This window comes from Mastigoproctus giganteus, chromosome 8, assembly GCF_048544385.1.
Source record: "Mastigoproctus giganteus isolate SK-2022 chromosome 8, ASM4854438v1, whole genome shotgun sequence".
NCBI classification, from domain to species: Eukaryota; Metazoa; Arthropoda; class Arachnida; order Uropygi; family Thelyphonidae; genus Mastigoproctus; species Mastigoproctus giganteus.
In genome coordinates this window covers 1,107,454-1,125,772 of record NC_143582.1, presented here as the reverse complement: position 1 = coordinate 1,125,772, position 18,319 = coordinate 1,107,454, and the positions used below count along the sequence as shown (strand labels likewise).

Sequence of the window (18,319 nt, the reverse complement as noted above, 5' to 3'; positions counted from 1 at the left end):
AAATCGACCTGAGAACACGCGCAATTCACAGACTCAAGTATGGGTTGATGTACTGAATTGCGAGTAACCCTAATATAATAATTTGGTTTATTTTTCATAAATAAATCAAATTATAAGTAATCTGATTTGTTTATTTATTTTTTTGTCTCAATTCATAATGTTCTACAAACAATTGATGATAAACTGAGGCGTACTGGGATTGATCAAAAGAACTTCAACTGGATCAGAAACCCAATGAGTGAAAAATGACAGAGGGTGGTAATTAATAGGCAATTTTGGGAGCGGAGTAATGCAGTGAGTGGCAGTCCCTGAGGGTTTACTGTTGGAGATTCCAATGTTGTTTCTGACTTTCCTCAGGCGTTTCTCATTTTGATGAAGTCCGCCTGAGGAAAGCTGTAAAAGATTGCTGATGATTTGAAGGTAGGTAGGGTGATTAGCAATCGGGATCACATAAACCACGTGGTCTGCTACAACACATATCGTCCAAAAGATGACAGTTTAATCCCGTTAAATTATAGGGTTTCTATTTGGGGCAGAGCAATCCGGAGTGGGGGACATACAGAGTAGTTGGTCCAATTAAAGGTGGTTCAGGATGAGGAAGGCTTAAGGGTTAAGGCACCAGCAGATACGAAATTTTTCTTGCAGTGTAAGTGGACAACCAGGAAGACTGGGGGTGAACTATAAGCGACTAACAAGACGACGTCTCCCATAGAAAGGAGGATGTTGTTTTTCCGCTTCGTAAAAGGATGGAGAGATGTCATTCGCATTCGGGTCTGGAGACCTTGTCCATAAAGGTGAATTTGTGGAGAGGGTTCGAAGGAGGGCATCTAGATCGGGTGGTTATGCTATAGGTTGTCTTATAGCATAACAAGCAACGTCTCAGGAGGTGCAAATGCAAAGCCCGTTCACTAGATACCATAGGGGTGAGCAGAGACTGATGCAAAGGTGAGAAAGGCAATCAAAGTACGCCTCCAGCTTTGTGCAGTGTCTTGTTGGTCACTGGGAAACGCTGTTCTTCGGGACAGTTGAGATGGAGAGTCTGTCTGCAGAACTGAAGGCCAAAATGGAAAGTTACTTTTTACGGATGATTAGATTGGGTTGTCACCTCAACAGAAATCGAGACGACCCACCATTTATTAACGTTGTTTCGACATTGTGATGGTGAGGGGGAGGGGGGTCATTCAGAACCGTGTGGAGTCAGCTCTATCAAAGATTCGTTAATTAAGGGGATTCGGAGAATTAGAATAAATCTCAACTTTAAACTCCGATTGAAGTCTCAACTTACCTCTGACCTGCACCGCAATCTCCGAGAACCCAATGGAAACTGTGAGCGTGACGTCACTCGAAAGGTTGGTCCTGACTGCGCCTCGGGTGTGCCGCCATTGGGATCCCACGCACAGAATGCCTGAAACAGACGGAAAAAGCTCGATCAATGGATCACCCCTTCTGCACTTTGGGGAAGTAGGGGAGCACGACTCGTTAAATCATTCAACAAAAAATACTCTCTCTCTCCTTGACCTTTCCGTGGACTAAGTGTAAAGTGTATTTAGTGTCTAACGGCACCAGGGTTTCCCCCATCTCCGCGTTGCTTTCATTGTGAGTGTACCAGCTCACTGGGAAGGCCAGAGATTTAAAAGTGTATGGATATTGTACATGTGTAGTGTTGTGTTCTGTTGTTCATCTGGCCGTTTAGCCGCTGGACCCCTACTGAGGCCCAACGTTGTCCACACTTGCAAGAGGTTGCAAGTGTGTCGAGTTTGGTTTTTAAAATTTTTCATTGTGTGGGGCATTCGCTTTTCGCTGGTGATATAGGTAGAATAGGGGGGGAGAGACGGTAGGCTGGGGGAAAAAGACAGAAATATGGGGTCAATACGGAAGGCGACCCCAGGTATATGATGATTCAGCTACAAGATGATCTGTAATAGAGCCACAGAAAAGGTTCGACAGGCAAAGGCAGTTTATGAGAAATCACTAGCAAACAGAGCAAAGAGGAGAGGGGGGGGGATAAGGAATTCTTCACATATGTAAATGCCAAGAAGAGCAGGACAAACCACATCGGATCTTTACGTAAGGGAAAGGGGATAGTAATAAATACACCAGCTGCCGTTGCAGATGAACTCAACAGTTATTTTGCATCGATATTTACAAATGAAAAGCCTTTTGTGGGTGGCAATGGGAAATTGTGGGAGCGAAGTTAAAAAATATGTAATTAATGATATTGAAATTTCGCAAGATTATTTAATGAAAAACCTTTCAAGCCTACAGACTAGTAAGGCTCCTGGAGTTGATGGAATATACCCTATAATCTTGAGAGAGGCGGCAAGCGAGTGCATTGAACCACTGAGGCTGGTTATGCGAGCATCACTAGACTCTGGGGAGATTCCCTTGGATTGGAAAAGTGCAAATGTATCTCCCATACATAAGGGTGGCTCTAAAAGTGAAGTGGAAAATTATCGACCTGTCAGTCTGACTTCAGTAGTAGGGAAAATCATGGAGGCAATGATCAAGGGTGGAATTCAGGATCATTTGGATCGAATTGAAATTCTCAAGGATACTCAGCATGGTTTCGTAAAGGGAAAATCATGTTTAACAAATCTGGTTCGCTATTTCGAAAGGGTCACTCACGAGCTGGATGTAGGGAATAATTTCGACATTGTTTATTTAGATTTCAGCAAAGCTTTTGACTCAGTCCCACATGAGCGGTTGCTTTATAAGCTAGAACAGGTTGGAATCACTGGGAAAATCCTTAGATGGATAGAAGGATGGCTTCAGGGCAGGAGGCAGAGGGTTGTGATAAATGGCTATTCCTCAGATTGGGTTGATGTAAGAAGTGGGGTTCCCCAAGGATCAGTATTAGGACCACTGTTGTTTTTAATTTTCATAAACGACATTGATGAAGGGATAGAGGGCGTGATGTCTAAATTTGCAGATGTTAAAATTGGTAGAGTAGTTAATGATCACTGTCAAGCTGAGCTTCTTCAGAGAGACCTAGATAGACTTCAGGAATGGTCAGAAAAATGGCAGCTATGCTTTAATCGAACAAAGTGTAAGGTATTACACCTGGGAAACAGTAATCCCAAAATAACTTATTCACTTGGTGGAGTTCAATTAAATCCAGTACTGGAGGAAAGGGACTTGGGTGTTGCGATACGGTCAGACATGAAATTCTCTGAGCATTGTAAACAGGTTGAAAGAAAGGCCCATGGTGTCCTATCGATGATCTATCGAACTTTTGCAAGTAGAGATAGGGACGTGATAATCCCATTATATAAGGCCTATGTTAGACCACACTTGGAATACTGTGTTCAAGTATGGAGACCGCACCTAAAGAAAGACATCGAGCTTCTTGAAAGGGTGCAAAGAAGGGTAACTCGCCTGGTGAGATCGGCAAAAGGGCGTCCTTATGAAGAAAGACTTCGAATATGTGGGTTGCAGAGTTTGGAAACTTGACACCTTAGAGGAGATTTGATTGAGGTGTTTAAGGCTCTGAGAGGCATCAGTAAAATGAATGAGGACAAAATTTTCACGATTATAAATGATGCTAGAACTAGGGGACATAAATTCAAGTTACGGGGGAGGGGAAATGTTTAGATTGGACTGCAGGAAGTTTTATTTTAGCCAGCGAGTTATAAATTACTGGAATAAGTTGCCTTCATGGGTGGTAGAGGCCCACAGTTTGGGGAAATTCAAAGGTCATGTGGATAGTACTTTCGGGTAAGGGAAGCGCACAGGATGATAGGTTTAATTTCCTTTTTATTTATTTTTTATTTTATTTTTTTATTTATTTTTTTTTTTATTTTTTTATTTATTAATTATTATTATTAAGTTATTTATTTTATTTATTTATTTTTTTTTTTTGTTTTTATCATTTTTTTTTAAATTTTTTATCAGTGGGGTATGCCCATTCTCCATCTGAGGGGATGGTGTGGAGGGGACAGACAGACCGTCCCCTCACCCCACCAGGGATGGGGAAAGAAAGTGGACCGGGCAAGAGAGCCACATCCAGTTCACCATAGTGGCAATCTGCAGAGCCCGCCAGCAAGTGCTGTCCGATGCTCACTGGTTGGTGGAGCCTAGTCTTCTTCTTCTAGGTGTGTGGGTCTTATCTGGTGTGGGTTCATCCTGGGAGCGGCGAAATCCTGACTGGTGCCACTCCCATTGGTTCCTAGCTCGATGCTGTTTCAGTGATAGTGTTCCAAGGTGCTCCATTTATTCTGCTGCATATTGCGCCGTTTTTCCTTAGTATTTTGCTATCCTTTCCTCTGTGTTGATGTTTTATCAGTTTGCCTTTATTTATTATTTGTGGTCATCTAATCGTTGTGGATGGCTATTTCTGTTCGTCGTCTATTGAAGACGTCAAGTGCAAATCGGCTGAGGGCTTTGTATTCATCTTCTGAATCCAGTAGATGGTACTCTTGATTTTTCGGCAAGTAAATAAATATCTTTATCGCAGGCAGTGATTGGTTACATGATTGCCTGATGCAATAATACCCACAACAGCGACAATGCTAGGGGTTTAACATTAAATAACTAATACAAGAATTACTTAAAACATATATTAGGACATAAAACATATAATTACATATTTTACATATAAAATTAATATTAACATGTGAAATGAAGACACATGAAAGGACGATGGCAGTCACTCGGTTGAAGACGAAAGCTGTTCCCTGACGATGCGTCTTCTGTACAATTTGTCCTCTATCCACTCCTTGTAGGCCACATCCATCTCCTGGACATTGTGGAGCATCTCCATGGGCAGGAATCTATCCCATACCTCACCCTCCACGCCACAGACTGCAGAGAGGGGAGGGCTCTTAAGGGTTTTTGGGGGATCCTCCAATTGCACATCTGCCAAAAATTTGGCGTATTGACTTCACCCGCTATCATTTTAATTGACAAAAGCAAGCGGAGGGCGAATATCCGTTTGTAGACTTTTCTGTAATTTAGAAGTTGGGTGATATCTGAAGTATGTATGAGTGGTGGCAGTTTATGCTTGAAGAGGACCCACCGAATAAGCCAGTACTCATCAGATGCAATGGTTTTTAGCGTGGTTTTCGTTGCCGACGCCCAGATTTCTGACCCGTAGGTGATGGCTGACTGCAGAAACCGGTATACGTATTGGAGCGTGTACTCAGGCTCTGTGACATGAAGGAGGTGTTGTTTGGCAAGCCATCTTGCTCTGCAGACCTTGTTCTGAATGTCTGCAACATGGTGTTTGAAACTGAGTTTAGGGTCGAATATTACGCCGAGATCTTTGTGCTTGATGACTGGGGTGATGGGGCTTCCGTGGATTTCCAGGTTTAGTTGCGTTGGGTTTGATTTGAGGGAAAATACCATTTGTGCAGATTTTTTTTGGATTTATCTTAAGAGAGAACTGTTCCAAGTATGTAATCAGATTCGTGAGGCTGTTCATAATGTTTCCAGAAACAGAATCAGGTCGGGCGGTTCCGTTGATCCGATAGAGGAGCTTCAAGTCGTCTGCATAACTGATAAATTCTGTTTGCTGACACAGGAATGGGATTGAATCTCAGTTATAAGTCTACTTCTGTGTTCTTCGTCGCATTCGCAGTCGTGCATAATCTGCTGCCAGGTTTCAGGTTCTCCACAGGTGCATGTGGACTCTTCTATTGTTCCGAGTGCGTTCAGTTTTGCTTTAAATGGGCCGTGGCCCGTCAGGAGGAAGGTTGTATTTAGCCCAGGGTAGAACCACGAGAGGGCTTTTGGGTACATTTTTGCGACTATCGTGGACTGCGGGAAGTTTTACTTCTAGGGATTGTTTTTACCGAGAAACGGGCCAAGGACGTCGGACCAGCTCGAAGTTGAAAAAAAAGGTCGCCCGGAATGGAGTTGTTTCGGCGGCGCTATTTTTGCGTATCACAGAAGCGATTAAGTGGAATTAAGTGGTCACGAGATCTGGCTTTAATCGGTAGCGCTAATCTTATCCGCCCCCCTTCCCATAACACCTTTCGCTGTGCCATTCCGTGTCATTTTCCCACTTAACTGTTCCCATGTGTTCCCACCACAACGAAACAATGTAATTCCACTTTCCCCTTCCCCCTTCCCCGAATACAGCACAGCGACCCCTGGCGCATATCTGCCCTCGGTGTCGTGTCCTTCCACGCTCTTTTAATGTCCAATTACGCGTTTTATTAGTGGTTCGAAACATCACCCCGCCGAGCAAGGACGCGCAATATCCATACCATGGCACGCTTCCCCCCTTATTCACCTCCCCACTCCCCTTCCGTTACTGTAAACGGCGTGTTATTACGAGGGCTGGAAGCCTTTTCGAATGGCTGCCACGGTGACCTTCCCGCAGAGGCGGACGTCACAGAAAACTTGGTCAAGGCGACGCATTGACTCAGCTGAAGTTTGTTTGTCACAAGACGAAGGGGAACATTTCAAGCTGTAAACATCCGCAGCGCGAAAACATCCCCGTGGGAGGCATCTGACGGACGTCCTTAAAATTCCCGAGCAGCGAAACACTCGCGAGTGAGCAATGTGCGTTGATTGAGCGAAAGATTCCCAAAAAAAGGTCGGACTGTTTTCAACCGGGGTTTTTTTTTTTTTTTTTTTTTTTTTTTTAAATTTTTGGGTCCAAAAGATGACGTTCCTCAAAACAGCGGATCGCTCATTCTTACTTTGACACCGCGAGCTCGTATTTCCTGGACGGTCTTCAATATGGGTCAACGTACGGACACCAAATGACGTGTTGGGGGATCAGCAAAGGTTGAGTGGCGACCAACCAGTGTTTTATTATTAGTATTAAATCCGCTTATGATTATCGCAAATGATTGCTTTCACCCCTTTTATACAGCCCACCGACCGGGTGTACAAAAATGCTATTATTTACAAAACATGTTTACGATATTTACAACAGTGAGAATTATTTACAGAATGTAATTATCAACACATCAGAAGAGAAAATTATTCGCATTTAAAAGTCCAACAGTTATTTTATATTTTGGTCATTCCCTCCTATGTATAAAGTTCCAGTTCCTACCTTCTTTCTAGTTCAAGCTTCTTCTTCTTCATACTTCTATAGTTCAAGCTAGCAGAAAGCTTCCGAGAGGCTCTTCACCCTCTCCCGCTTGTCTTCGGAGAATTTCACAGGGTGGTCACAGGCCAATGAATTGAAAAGGGGGGACTGCGTTGTTAGGAAAGAAGTTCTTCAGACAGCGCAGGTTGCACAGTGTAGAATGCAACGGTAAGTAGGGACTGCATCCAGCACGTGGAATAGCGATAACTCCGTGAAGACTGGGGGCGTCAATCACACCTCAGAAAGAAGAGGAACATTCCTGGATGCAATGTGAAATCCCAGGGAGTGATATTTAAATTGGTAAATAACACAGCTCTGGAGATGGTGAATGCGATTACCATTGCAAGCGCGACTAGTAATTGACAGAATTCAGCAAACTCTACAGGATTTTCCACACGAGAGGAGAAAGGATTGGGTTCGAATCCCGTCTCCATCGGAGGAACTGTTAAGAGCTTTTTCTTTTGCAAAACACGAAATAGTGCCTTATGACCTGAGTTTCCTGGGCACTTATTCTAAACAATCCGGGCAAACATCTCCGTTTACTTTCGGCCATCTCTGATTTCTGATGCAGGGGTGTTTCTTACCTGAAATTTGACTCGCGTTCATTCTCTTAATAGGGCCCGTGGGTGACATAACCACCGTCCTCCCACATTTGCTGGAAAATAAATTTGAAGAACGGGCGAAGTTTTTTTCTTTTTCTTTTTTTTTTATCTCGGAAGCTCGGGGTGTTTGTCCACATAATACAGTGAGCCCCTTAGCTTTAGTTGTCTTAGCATTTAACGCGCACCAAAGTCTTAATAAGCGAAGAGTAATTCTCGGAATACAAAAGGAAAGGTTATACGAAGATGCAGTTAGACTGTCGCTGTCCGCTTGGTTCTTTCCAGCAACTGCAGCGAATGTTGAATGTGATGAGGAACCAGTAAGTCATTAAAGAGTCAGTCGTAGTAGTCAGCTTCTCTGTGTTTTAATAAGTGGCTTTTCGGCGATGCAACCCTTTTAAAGTAGTGCCAAATACTTTGGTAACTGGTGTTTTTCTCCGGATTATGAATGCTAAGAGTACAGCCTTCTGGCTCCATTTCGTCACGAGATTTAACCGTAATCCTGTGCCAAACTCAGATCTGACTCCACCAACAGATCCCACCCAGCGAGAAGCGTTGAACACCATTCAGATCACAAAACAACAGCTGATCGTAGCCATCAATTCTCTACCTGCCTCGTCAACCACCGGTGATGATGGAGTTCCCCAATTCATGCTCAAATGCCTAAGTCCATACATTATTCAGCCACTTTTAATTATCTTCAACCAGTTACTCTCGAACAAAATTTTCCCACAGCAGTGGAAAAACTATCTCATCAAGCCTTTAGCCAAAGTTCAGTCGCCATCGAAACCTAAACACTTCCGACCCATCTCCAACTCCTCCAGCCTGCTGAAGCTCCTGGAGAAGGCCTTACTCCCCATCCTCACCAAGCAGATCTTGCCCAGTAATCCAGTCCAAATTCACTACTCCCTTCCAAACAGATCAACGATCACAAATCTGCTAGCCACCACGAATACTATCTTGTCAGCATTGGAGAAAAGGCACGAACTAGCTGTGACTTACTTAGACATTGAGGCTGCATTTGATGCCGTCCAAGTAAACCAACTTCTCACTCTCCTGGAATGCCACTTCCAGATCACAGGGAACATATTATTCTTTCTCTCCTCTCTTCTGCATAACAGAGTTATAAAGCTTCATACAGGAGATCGCACCCTTACTAGATCCGTCACCGCAGGAGTCCCACAAGGAGGGGTCCTTTCGGGCCTTCTGTTTTCATCTATTATCTTCCCAGTGGTTGCACATTCTTGGTGTCTATTGAGCTATGCGCATGACATCAAGTTACTCACTCCCATCATCCCCGGTCAAGACCTAGATCTGGTAAAAGTGGAAATTAACAACACTCTCACTGCAGTCACATCTTTACCTCTGCCAGTTCGGGCTCAAGATCAATCCTGCTAAGTCCGAATTCATTGAAGCAAATGCCTTCGTCTCTCCTGCCATCAGTCGGCAACACCCTCATCCCATTTCGTCTTCTCAACCTCCACGCGATGCACGGTACTAAGGGCTGTAGTTTCTCTCGTGCTTGGAGTTTTCATTAACAAAAATCAAAAATGGTGAGGGCTCCATTTTAAATCTGATGGCAGCAAAAGCACACGAGCATGTTCTAAGCCCTTCTCCTTAAATCTTAAAGTATTCTTCAGTGAGCCACAAGGTGGCGCCTCAAACTGTTTCAGAAAATAGTTTCCACCTCGGAGCCAACATTAACGAATGTAGTTTAATGGACCTCGCCACCAGATGGAGGTGTGGGAGGGGTGTTCTTCTTTACCATATTTCTTATTCTGGAGTCCCTTAGCATTGTCGCAGTGGCAATTGTCTTTATATTAAACAACAGCTCCCCCTCGACCGCCAAGACCCACAAGGCGTGACTCCACAAAAAAAAAAAGAAAAATTAGAAACTTCTCTTAGGAGCTGCTGAGGGATTTTCCTTTTTTTTCCTTGAGCAAATTGTACAACAAATCTGTTTACATTAATCTCTTTACGTCCATTAATAAAGCCAATAGAACTTTTTTTTTTGTCCTCGCTTTTCCCCTTTATACATGGGGTCAGTATTTTTATTGTTCTGGCATGAAAACTACTGCTCCTGGCTACGGAGGCGCCAATCTGTTTAGGTCCGTTACATTAATCTCATCTTTCAGAAGGATACCCAGTAAAGAACAGTTGTGAGGAGTTCCCTTCCTTTACCTTTTACGGAGGCCTTCTTCCTGTGGATCCGTTCCTCCGAAGTGCAGCAAAACCTTCCTCTCAGACGAAGTCTTTCCATTTAACACCCCAAGAACAGTTCTCTGATAATCTCGAGTGGTGGCTGCTGTTTATATTGGACGTCTTATCTTTCTGTGAAGTCGCTGTAAATAGTGGTGTTGAAGATGTGAACATTCTCTAATTCCTTGTAAAATTGCAGATTATGCTTATGCTCTCTTTCTATATTGTCATGTAAAAGAAGGCAATGATGTGTAAAATATAATTAATTAGACAATGTATGATTTAGAAAATGTATAATTTAGACATTGTATAATTTGTATAAATTATAAATAGGTAATTATGTATATAACTTATATTTGCATATATGAATGTGCACCCCCTGGTTAATAGCTGTAACCGGGTGTCTCTTATGAGAAAATAAAGATAATAATAATAATAATAAATAATCTGGAACACAGTTGTGGTAGAGATCAGCAGCCACCATCCCCTGGCCTACTTCCCAGCTTCTGGACCAGCTTTTCCCATTGGATTATGCTCAAAGACTTTCGCTTTAAACTTTTCTCAGCCATTTAATAATAAACTTCGACCGCAGCTGAGCCAGGGCGGGTACTCTGCACATCTCTCAACAGTTAAGAACCACGCAGCTCTCTGAACTGCTTAAACTGCAGCGTTTACCAGACATCATTGCCTGGAAACGATTAATAAACACAATCAAAATGATGACTGGCACGATATCATAGCCATGCTTCTGGCAGGTTTGTGAGTGGCACATCCCGCCATCTGCATTAAGAGGCACCAAATCCTTAAGAATGAAGACCAACAGACTGAAGATGGCCGACAGGTTTATACCCGCCAGTGCGTTAGAATCAATTCAGTGCCTAACACGTATAGAAATTGAGCTACTAAGGACCCTCACAGAAGATTGGAAATATAGGAAACAAACCGCAGTGTGGTTCTCTGAGGCAACTCTTGTGTTGCCTAGTAGTTGTGTGAATTTCTGTCAAGAACTGTCTGTACGCAATTGAATAATGTATATGAACGAATGAATGGATTTTCTGTTTATACTCCGGGACGACCAAGCGGTCAGAGGAGTTCACAAGATACACAGAATACAAGAAACAGCACCGTATCTCGCACAAGTTGATTCAGTGGATGTGATGTTAAGATGAAATTGTATTACAATTGCCAGGGCTCTACACAGAAATGTAGTGATCAGTAATGCAGTTTATATTTCATCTGTTCGTGTATATTTTAAACATTCTTTTATTCACATTTATGGTAATCCTCTGGCATTTTCTGCCGTGAAGGGAATTTGTCTCTTACCAATGTGCACCTACATTTTAATTTTGGTAGGACAAATAAAGATTTATTTATTTATCCCAAAACTTCTTTTTCTACCAGTGCCAAAAGACTCCATTGCTACGAATCGTTCAGCAAGTCTTCCCTTCCCTCGCTTTATTTTACTTCGTTCGAATTGAACTTTGTATATTTTCTTCTCCATCACTTATCCCTCCCCCTTTACTAATTTTAATCCGGCCCAAGAGCGGCGTTATTTTTTCAACTCCCTCATCCCATCCCATCCCATCCCACGCGATAGTAATTTAAATTATTCTGTGTTTCGCGCACAACGGAACCGTTTCATCCTTTCACCTCCCGCTGACCACGTCTTTGAAGTCGCTGGGTTCCAACTCTCATCAAAAGAACACCTCAAAATGACAGCGTTCTCCTAAGACAGCGGCGCATGCTGCACATGAAGACACTCGGTCGTTTGACTTCCTCAAGTGTCCTCTTCTCTTCTCTCAAGATTTCAAATGGCTTCGCTCTGTCTAAAAATGTTCCGGGAGGCCGAAGTGTCCATAAATATACAGTATATAAGCTTTTAAAGAGCTATTTTTCTGATCGTACCATTTCTGTCAAATCTGGACTGCAGGAGATCTCTCGCAGAGTTACAAGAGGATGTCCACAGGGGTCAATACTTGGTCCCTTGTGCTGGAATCTTGTTTTTGATTCCTGGTTGGTTAAGAGTTTTCCAGCTATTCATATGATCGCATACGCTGACGATCTTACAATATTAATCCAGGGTAATTCTAGGAAAAGCCTTGAAGAATCAGCAAATGCTGTGCTGTTAGAACTCTCCAACTGGTCTTCAACGCATAAATTGCAGGTTTCTATTGCAAAAACGTCTCAGATGTTGCTTAAGGGAAAGCTTGACCATGGAAGACCTCCAGTTATTAAATATAGGGAACAATCCATTAAGTACTTATCGAAGACCAAATACCTAGGCATTTATATTGATGATGATCTCAGTTTCCTACCACATGTTCAGTATGTGAAAGAAAAGGCTAAATTGTTCCTGAGCCGAATTAAACAGATAACAAGACAAGACTGGGGTCTTAGAGGCCAAACCTTACGACTTCACTATAATTGTGTGTTTTTGTCGATAATTTCTTATGGAGCTGGTGCATGGGGCTTTAGAGCTAATAAAGTTGCTGTAGTAAAGCAACTGTTACAAGCACAGAGGGCTGCCCTCCTGACCATGTCAAGAGCTTGTCGAACTACCTCCACCATGGCTCTTCAGGTTTTGCTTGGGAAACTACCTGTCCATTTTGAAGTTCAGTACCGCTACCTTAAGTATCACCTTTTGAAGAAAATACCATCGACCTATGATAACGTCCAATTAGATCTAAGTGCTCCCATTAAGACTGAGAAGACAAGATTAAGGCAAATTTTTATTGCAAAATGGCAGCAAGAGTGGTCTTCATCTGATATTGGTGCAGTCACAAGGGTCTTTCTGCCTGTAGCAAGTGAAATTAAAAAGGAGGAGTTAAAGTGGTTTTCGCCGGGCTTATATGGTATGTTTATTTTAACTGGCCACGGAAGTATAAATAGTAAACTTCACAAACTGGGACTTTCACCAACAACATCTTGTTTGTGTGGCCAGGAAGAAACTGTTAACCATATTCTTCATCAATGTCATTATTATAACGATCTTCGACGTGACCTACTTAGTGTAGTTCCTAACTTGGACTCCAGCAACAATAAAATTCTGGTTGAGTCCCAGACAGCTTTTAATGCTATGAATGTGTTTGCTTCTCGTGCATTTAAAAGAAGAAACGAAATTAGGTCCTAGTTTTACTGTTCCTGTGATTTCTTGGATCCTTTATTGGATTAGGAAAGAAATATCTCTCATTTTTGATTGGATTCTATATTTGCAACTGATTAGTATCATAAAGTGCTACACTATACTTTCCTGGATTTTATAATAGACTTGTTCTTGATGTGGAACTGTTTTCAGCATAATAGGTATTTACTGTATAAGGAATTTTGCTGTACTCATCGAGATGCTATTTGGCCTTTAGCGTTTCATAGTTTTTGGAATTAATATTTCTTTGTGAGTGAATACCACACACAAATTGTATTTAGGCAAGAACGTTTTAAAACATAATTTTGAACCCTGCCTAATGTGATCTCATCTAGGATTTGGACATGTATATTACTTTTGCATTAACCCTGAAACATTTTATTTATTGGGCCAGGTTATGGCATTACATTGGACGAATCTGTACATAGTGTATATTCTGCTGTGTTCCTGAAGAAGAAGATATTGTACATATTGCACATAGTGTCTTTCTGTGGAGCTTTTCAGAATTCGTGGAATTTGCTTTCACTGCGTTTTTTTTTAGAAGATCAATTATTTTTTCAACAACTGAAGACTTTCTGCCTACAAGGGGTTAGGCAAACTGTATATTAAGATGTTTCGCTGATCCTAGTTTCTAGGATGGAATTTTCCATGGGATGGTTTCCCATGGTTAGAGAAGTTAGTCCACTTCTCCACTTCTTCCTAATTTATTCTTGCTTTACTTCTTCTCACTTCTAACTATTGGAGAGTCCCTCTGTTGATTCTCCTCTATTCTATCTATTTACCTTCCCAGATCCCAAACTTCTCCCTCTGTATTCCTCTTTTTCCACTTCATTCTCTTTTTCGGGCACTCTCAGGTGTTATGCCCTGGGCTTGCCCAGCAGGAGATAATTGATCCTGGCCGCCTCCACGTGGCGGGGATGGGGGGTGAGACGTAGTGACCAGGTGTTACTGCTTCTTATCTGCTAAGAGCCAGGCTCCGGCCGATAACATAGCAACAGAACACATCATAACACTTACACGTCCAACACACTACATACAATTGGCCGGTCTTGGCATAAGCTTCAACACAAGAGGTACAATAGCGGCTTATGGGGGGAAACCCTGGGATCCGCCACAACAACACATGAATATCCCTGAATATCCCCTGTCTAAAAATGTAATCTTTTCCAACGTGACCACGCCGTGTCGCTCTCATTCCTTGAATGCGCTCCGGCCTAACCCACTTCCACTGCGTGAAATCCATTTGCAAGACCATGTCTTCCAGTTCACGCAAATTGACTAAATATTGCGCCCCCCCCCCCCGATCTATCATCTTATTGACTATTTGCACTTCGAAAGCACTCGGAGTCGACTCGCTCTCTGAAGAGTCACTGTCTTGAAACTCTTCCTGCACAAATCCATTCAACGCTCGTTAATCGTCGAAATTTAAGATTTGGTGCTCGCGCAGATTGATGGCGTGACATTTAAGAAAGAAGTAATTATTGCAAAAGGAAAGTTTGACAATGAACATTTAAGAAACATTTCTTCGGAGAGGACTTACCCAGGGTGAAGAAGGCGACCAGCAGACAGGACCATCCCGCCAAGGCATTGACGCTTTCCTGAAAAAGAAAAATGCGTTCTTGACTCCTGTCCAACGGATTCTCCTACATTCAGTTTACTTACTTACTATCAGTTTATTAACAGAAGGTTCCCCCCCTGTACAGCAGGTGGGCTAGGAGGCTGTACAGAAATTTTAAAATATACATTACACACTTTTGTACAAATTTTCTGATCTTTACAATATAATTATTGTATAATAATAACTATTAAATAGATATATACATTTAATAAATGTATTCCCTTTGAATTAACATAGATCTTGATAATTGAAGAGGTTGACTTCTTTATCAGTAACTAACATAACAGATTTATTTATTCATTACATTATTGCATTTTATTTGGGCATATCATCAAATTTCTAATAAAAACTGCTCAATTTTCACAGCAATTTTATTTTTATTTTTATTTTATTAATAGCAAGATACACAACAGGTAACCATGAAGAGTGTATCTGAGATCAGATCAATAAACATAATAACAATAATGTGAAATCCTACAGGACGATAAACATTGATACAAATTCAAACAATAAAGCATATGTACAAAAGAGGATTGTATTAAGTTAAGTTACCGGTAAAACAAGTAATAATTAATCCGTTAGAGAATAGAAAAATAATATAACAAATAATAAGCTACAATAATTAGATGTGAGCTAGTCACTTTGCAGTTTAAGTGAAGAGGCAAACTTGTGGATGGAGTTCATCAGTGATTGGGAGTTGTCAAAGAAGTCAATGCGAGAGTCATTTGCTGATTTGCTGATTCTGTTCAGTGGACTGAACTTCATTAAGTCCGTGTTGGCAGAGTCAAGGCGAAACGGTGTAAGGTTCCTGACTTGTCTACAGGGAGCATTGAAGTTTATTTTACTCAGGATATCAGATGCTTCATAAATTCCAGTGATTACTTTGGCTAGAAGGGCGATGTCAGCAGTAACTCGTCTGGTGCACAGAGGCCTTAGATGAAAGTAATCACACAGCGATTCATAATACACTGAGTGATAGAATAGAGGATTGCGGTACGTAAGGTAACGGACAAAGTTTTTTTGGACTGCTTCAATTTTGTTAGTTAAAGTCTTTGTGTGAGGATTCCAGATGGGTGAACTGAATTCAAGGATTGGCAATCCTGGTGATTTAGTCCAGATTTGGTCTATAATTTGGCTTCTGTAGGTTTTGTTGACTTCAAACTTTATCGGATCAATGGAGAAGGTGTTGAAGTGTTCAGTGGTGTTACATGGGAACAATCCTTTTAGGGAGCCCAAGTTTGATAGCTTCATCCTAAGTGGGGGTGGCTTCTATTTCTTCCTCTTGTTGGTACGATGATATCTTTTATTGATGGGGCATCAATATGGCGAGTTAGCAGCTTGGTAAGCGTTGACAGATTTTTTTGAGGACAATTAGCTTCCAGGAGGTCATGCCTAGGTTGACTAGGAGAATGGATTTCGAGATTGTGAAGGGGTTCCCTCCCAGACGGTTCAGCCACCACAGAATCCAATATTCCATTGACAGAAATTTATTACATCGAGAGGTAGATGCAGAGGACCAGATTTCTGAGGCATGTATTAGTGGTAAGGGTGTGAGACATCTATTAATGTATTGTCCAATCAATTTGGTACCGAACATTCGCTGTTGTTCGTTTGCGGGATGAAAATCCATCCGCAGCGACCTCAGTCCAGTAGGCTGAAGTTTGAAAGAGCGAATCCCGCAATTGGGATTGACACAAATTGACCAACTTATGAACTCGGGGTCACCCAGTTCCGGTAGGATCGGAATTCATCCGAGAAATTTAAAAACGGGTTTAGAAAGAGGATGCAAATTCAAAAGCAGTTTCGATCTTCCTCTTAGGAGATCGAAATAGTTTGATTCCAGACTGGACTGCGGTGCTCAACAGCGAATACACACATGTACGAATCCACAGAGCGTTTCTTACCTTTGACATCTTCTTCAGTCCGCTATCACTGGACGGAGCTGCTCGAAAGTGAGCGTCGTATCCATAGCAACCAGCTTCCAAAGGAACACTAGGCGACTAGCTGCAGGAGTAGGGTACTCACGCGGTTTCAAGCGGTGCTGTTGTGACGTCTGCACGTCGGTATGTCAGACGATGGCTGCTCAGAAAGAAAGAAAGCGTTCTGTTAGCTTGAAACGCGTGACGAAGTATCAAAGACGCAGTGGCGCAGCAATGCATGTTCGGCACGCACGCGCATAAGGAAAATAATGGAAAAATCGCGTTCCTGGATCACGTGGGCTGCCAAATCATCATTGCGCGGGAATGGGGAATGTGCTGAAATTATGTAAATTCGTCCGATTGCCTAACGGTTGCCATGGAGACTGTTTTTCCGCATAGTTCCTGTTCGTGTCTGTCGGGAGGCGAAAATACCACACACGTGGAACAGACAGAACGGCGAAGGTCAGGTGTGCTTACCTCATCAACGGGGTTTCGTTGCTACGCATGGCGTCTTGCGTTCGTCACGTGACCCAATCAGTACGCCGACCCAAGTTTTAAAAACGTTCTCCTTTGGGTGGGGCGGCTATTCGAAAGGGGACCGGACAGGATGCCCAGTGGGTGTGTCCTACTTCATCCGTCCTCAGTCACCTTCGAGCGAGGTCATTCACGCGTTCCTGTCTGCGGACAGATGTGCGATAAGGCGTGCAAACTGTTTTCTTCTAATATCGTTTACCCGCACGTGCTCTCCAGGCCTCTCATTTCCGACACAGTCCGCCATCCGACACCTCGAAGAGACCCAAGTAACTCGTCCCCTGTCTGACGGATTTTCCGAGATTCTGTTCGAAAACAAAACGCAGTTGGTGACGTCATCGATGGCGAAAGAGGTGCTCACTCATCCTCACCTTGACCCTGTTCTGCTACGCCGTCTCTCTGTCGTATTCCCCTCCTCCTTCTCCTCCCTACCTCGAGGAAAGAGAGCGGGATAGCGAAAGGGTTCCGTCCATTTGTTTCCCGCTTACCACCTCCCGCACGTGAGTGATTAATCGAAGACGATTTGAAAATATGGGAACAACGGGTAAAGGCAGGTCAGATGGGGGCTTTGTGGAAGGTCCTCTCCAATTTACGTTGCTCGTCTTCCCAGAATTCTCTGCTTGAAAACAAACACGAAGGAATGTGATCTAACCGGGAGAAGGGGTGATAACCAACTCCCAACCTCACTTGAGGTGTGGTTCTCCAAATGGGGCCCTTTTCATGTCTCTGGCAGAGATCAGCCACAACACTGCATTGAGTCCTCAGAAATCCCAAACTACCAGAAAGCAGGATAAGGTGGGAGAACTGTTCCTAACCGACACTCCACAACAAGCAGCGACAGGTGTTAACTGGGTACCAGCAATTCAGCCATCTTGTCCTCCACAGACCAAAGATAGTTTTGGTCATAATATCTCAGGTGATGGCAACCGGATGAGCCTAGAACAAATAGAGCATTGCGATCCAGAATTAACTAACAATCAATGGGTACCCCCGTGCTCCTCAAGCATAAATCCTTCCAATTTGCAGATTGCAACCATGCGGGTGACCGATGCAAGAGAAAACACACGTCCCGAGATTCCCCAGCAATGAATTAACTAAAACCGCACGCACACACAAAAAATTACGATAATATGGTCCCCTGTGATTACATCTACCCATATATTTATCCTGTCTGTAAATTGGGTGCGTTCTCTGGTCGATTTGGCTGTTCTGCTGGACGAAAAAAACCCATTTTTTGGGCGTGAAAACCTAGCTATCTACGCCTGAGAC

At 42.8% G+C, this 18,319-nt stretch overlaps 1 protein-coding gene across 2 annotated transcripts in view; it reads right to left on the bottom strand.

Annotated features, from left to right (window-relative positions):
• LOC150081190 (uncharacterized) overlaps nucleotides 1-17,034 on the bottom strand; it is a 42,296-nt gene extending 25,262 nt beyond the window's left edge. Inside the window, exons 1-4 of one of the 2 annotated variants that reach the window (XM_090379002.1) lie at nucleotides 16,997-17,034; nucleotides 16,505-16,679; nucleotides 14,523-14,580; nucleotides 1,286-1,405 (exon numbers count right to left, since the gene is read on the bottom strand). In XM_090379002.1, coding sequence (XP_090235128.1) covers nucleotides 1,286-1,405; nucleotides 14,523-14,580; nucleotides 16,505-16,513 — 187 coding nt within the window. In that variant the 5' untranslated portion in view covers nucleotides 16,514-16,679; nucleotides 16,997-17,034. Of the gene's footprint in view, nucleotides 1-1,285; nucleotides 1,406-14,522; nucleotides 14,581-16,504; nucleotides 16,736-16,996 lie in introns of those variants that run through there. The other variant, XM_090379003.1, reaches the window with a different exon arrangement.
• Nucleotides 17,035-18,319: the final 1,285 nt, after the last annotated feature.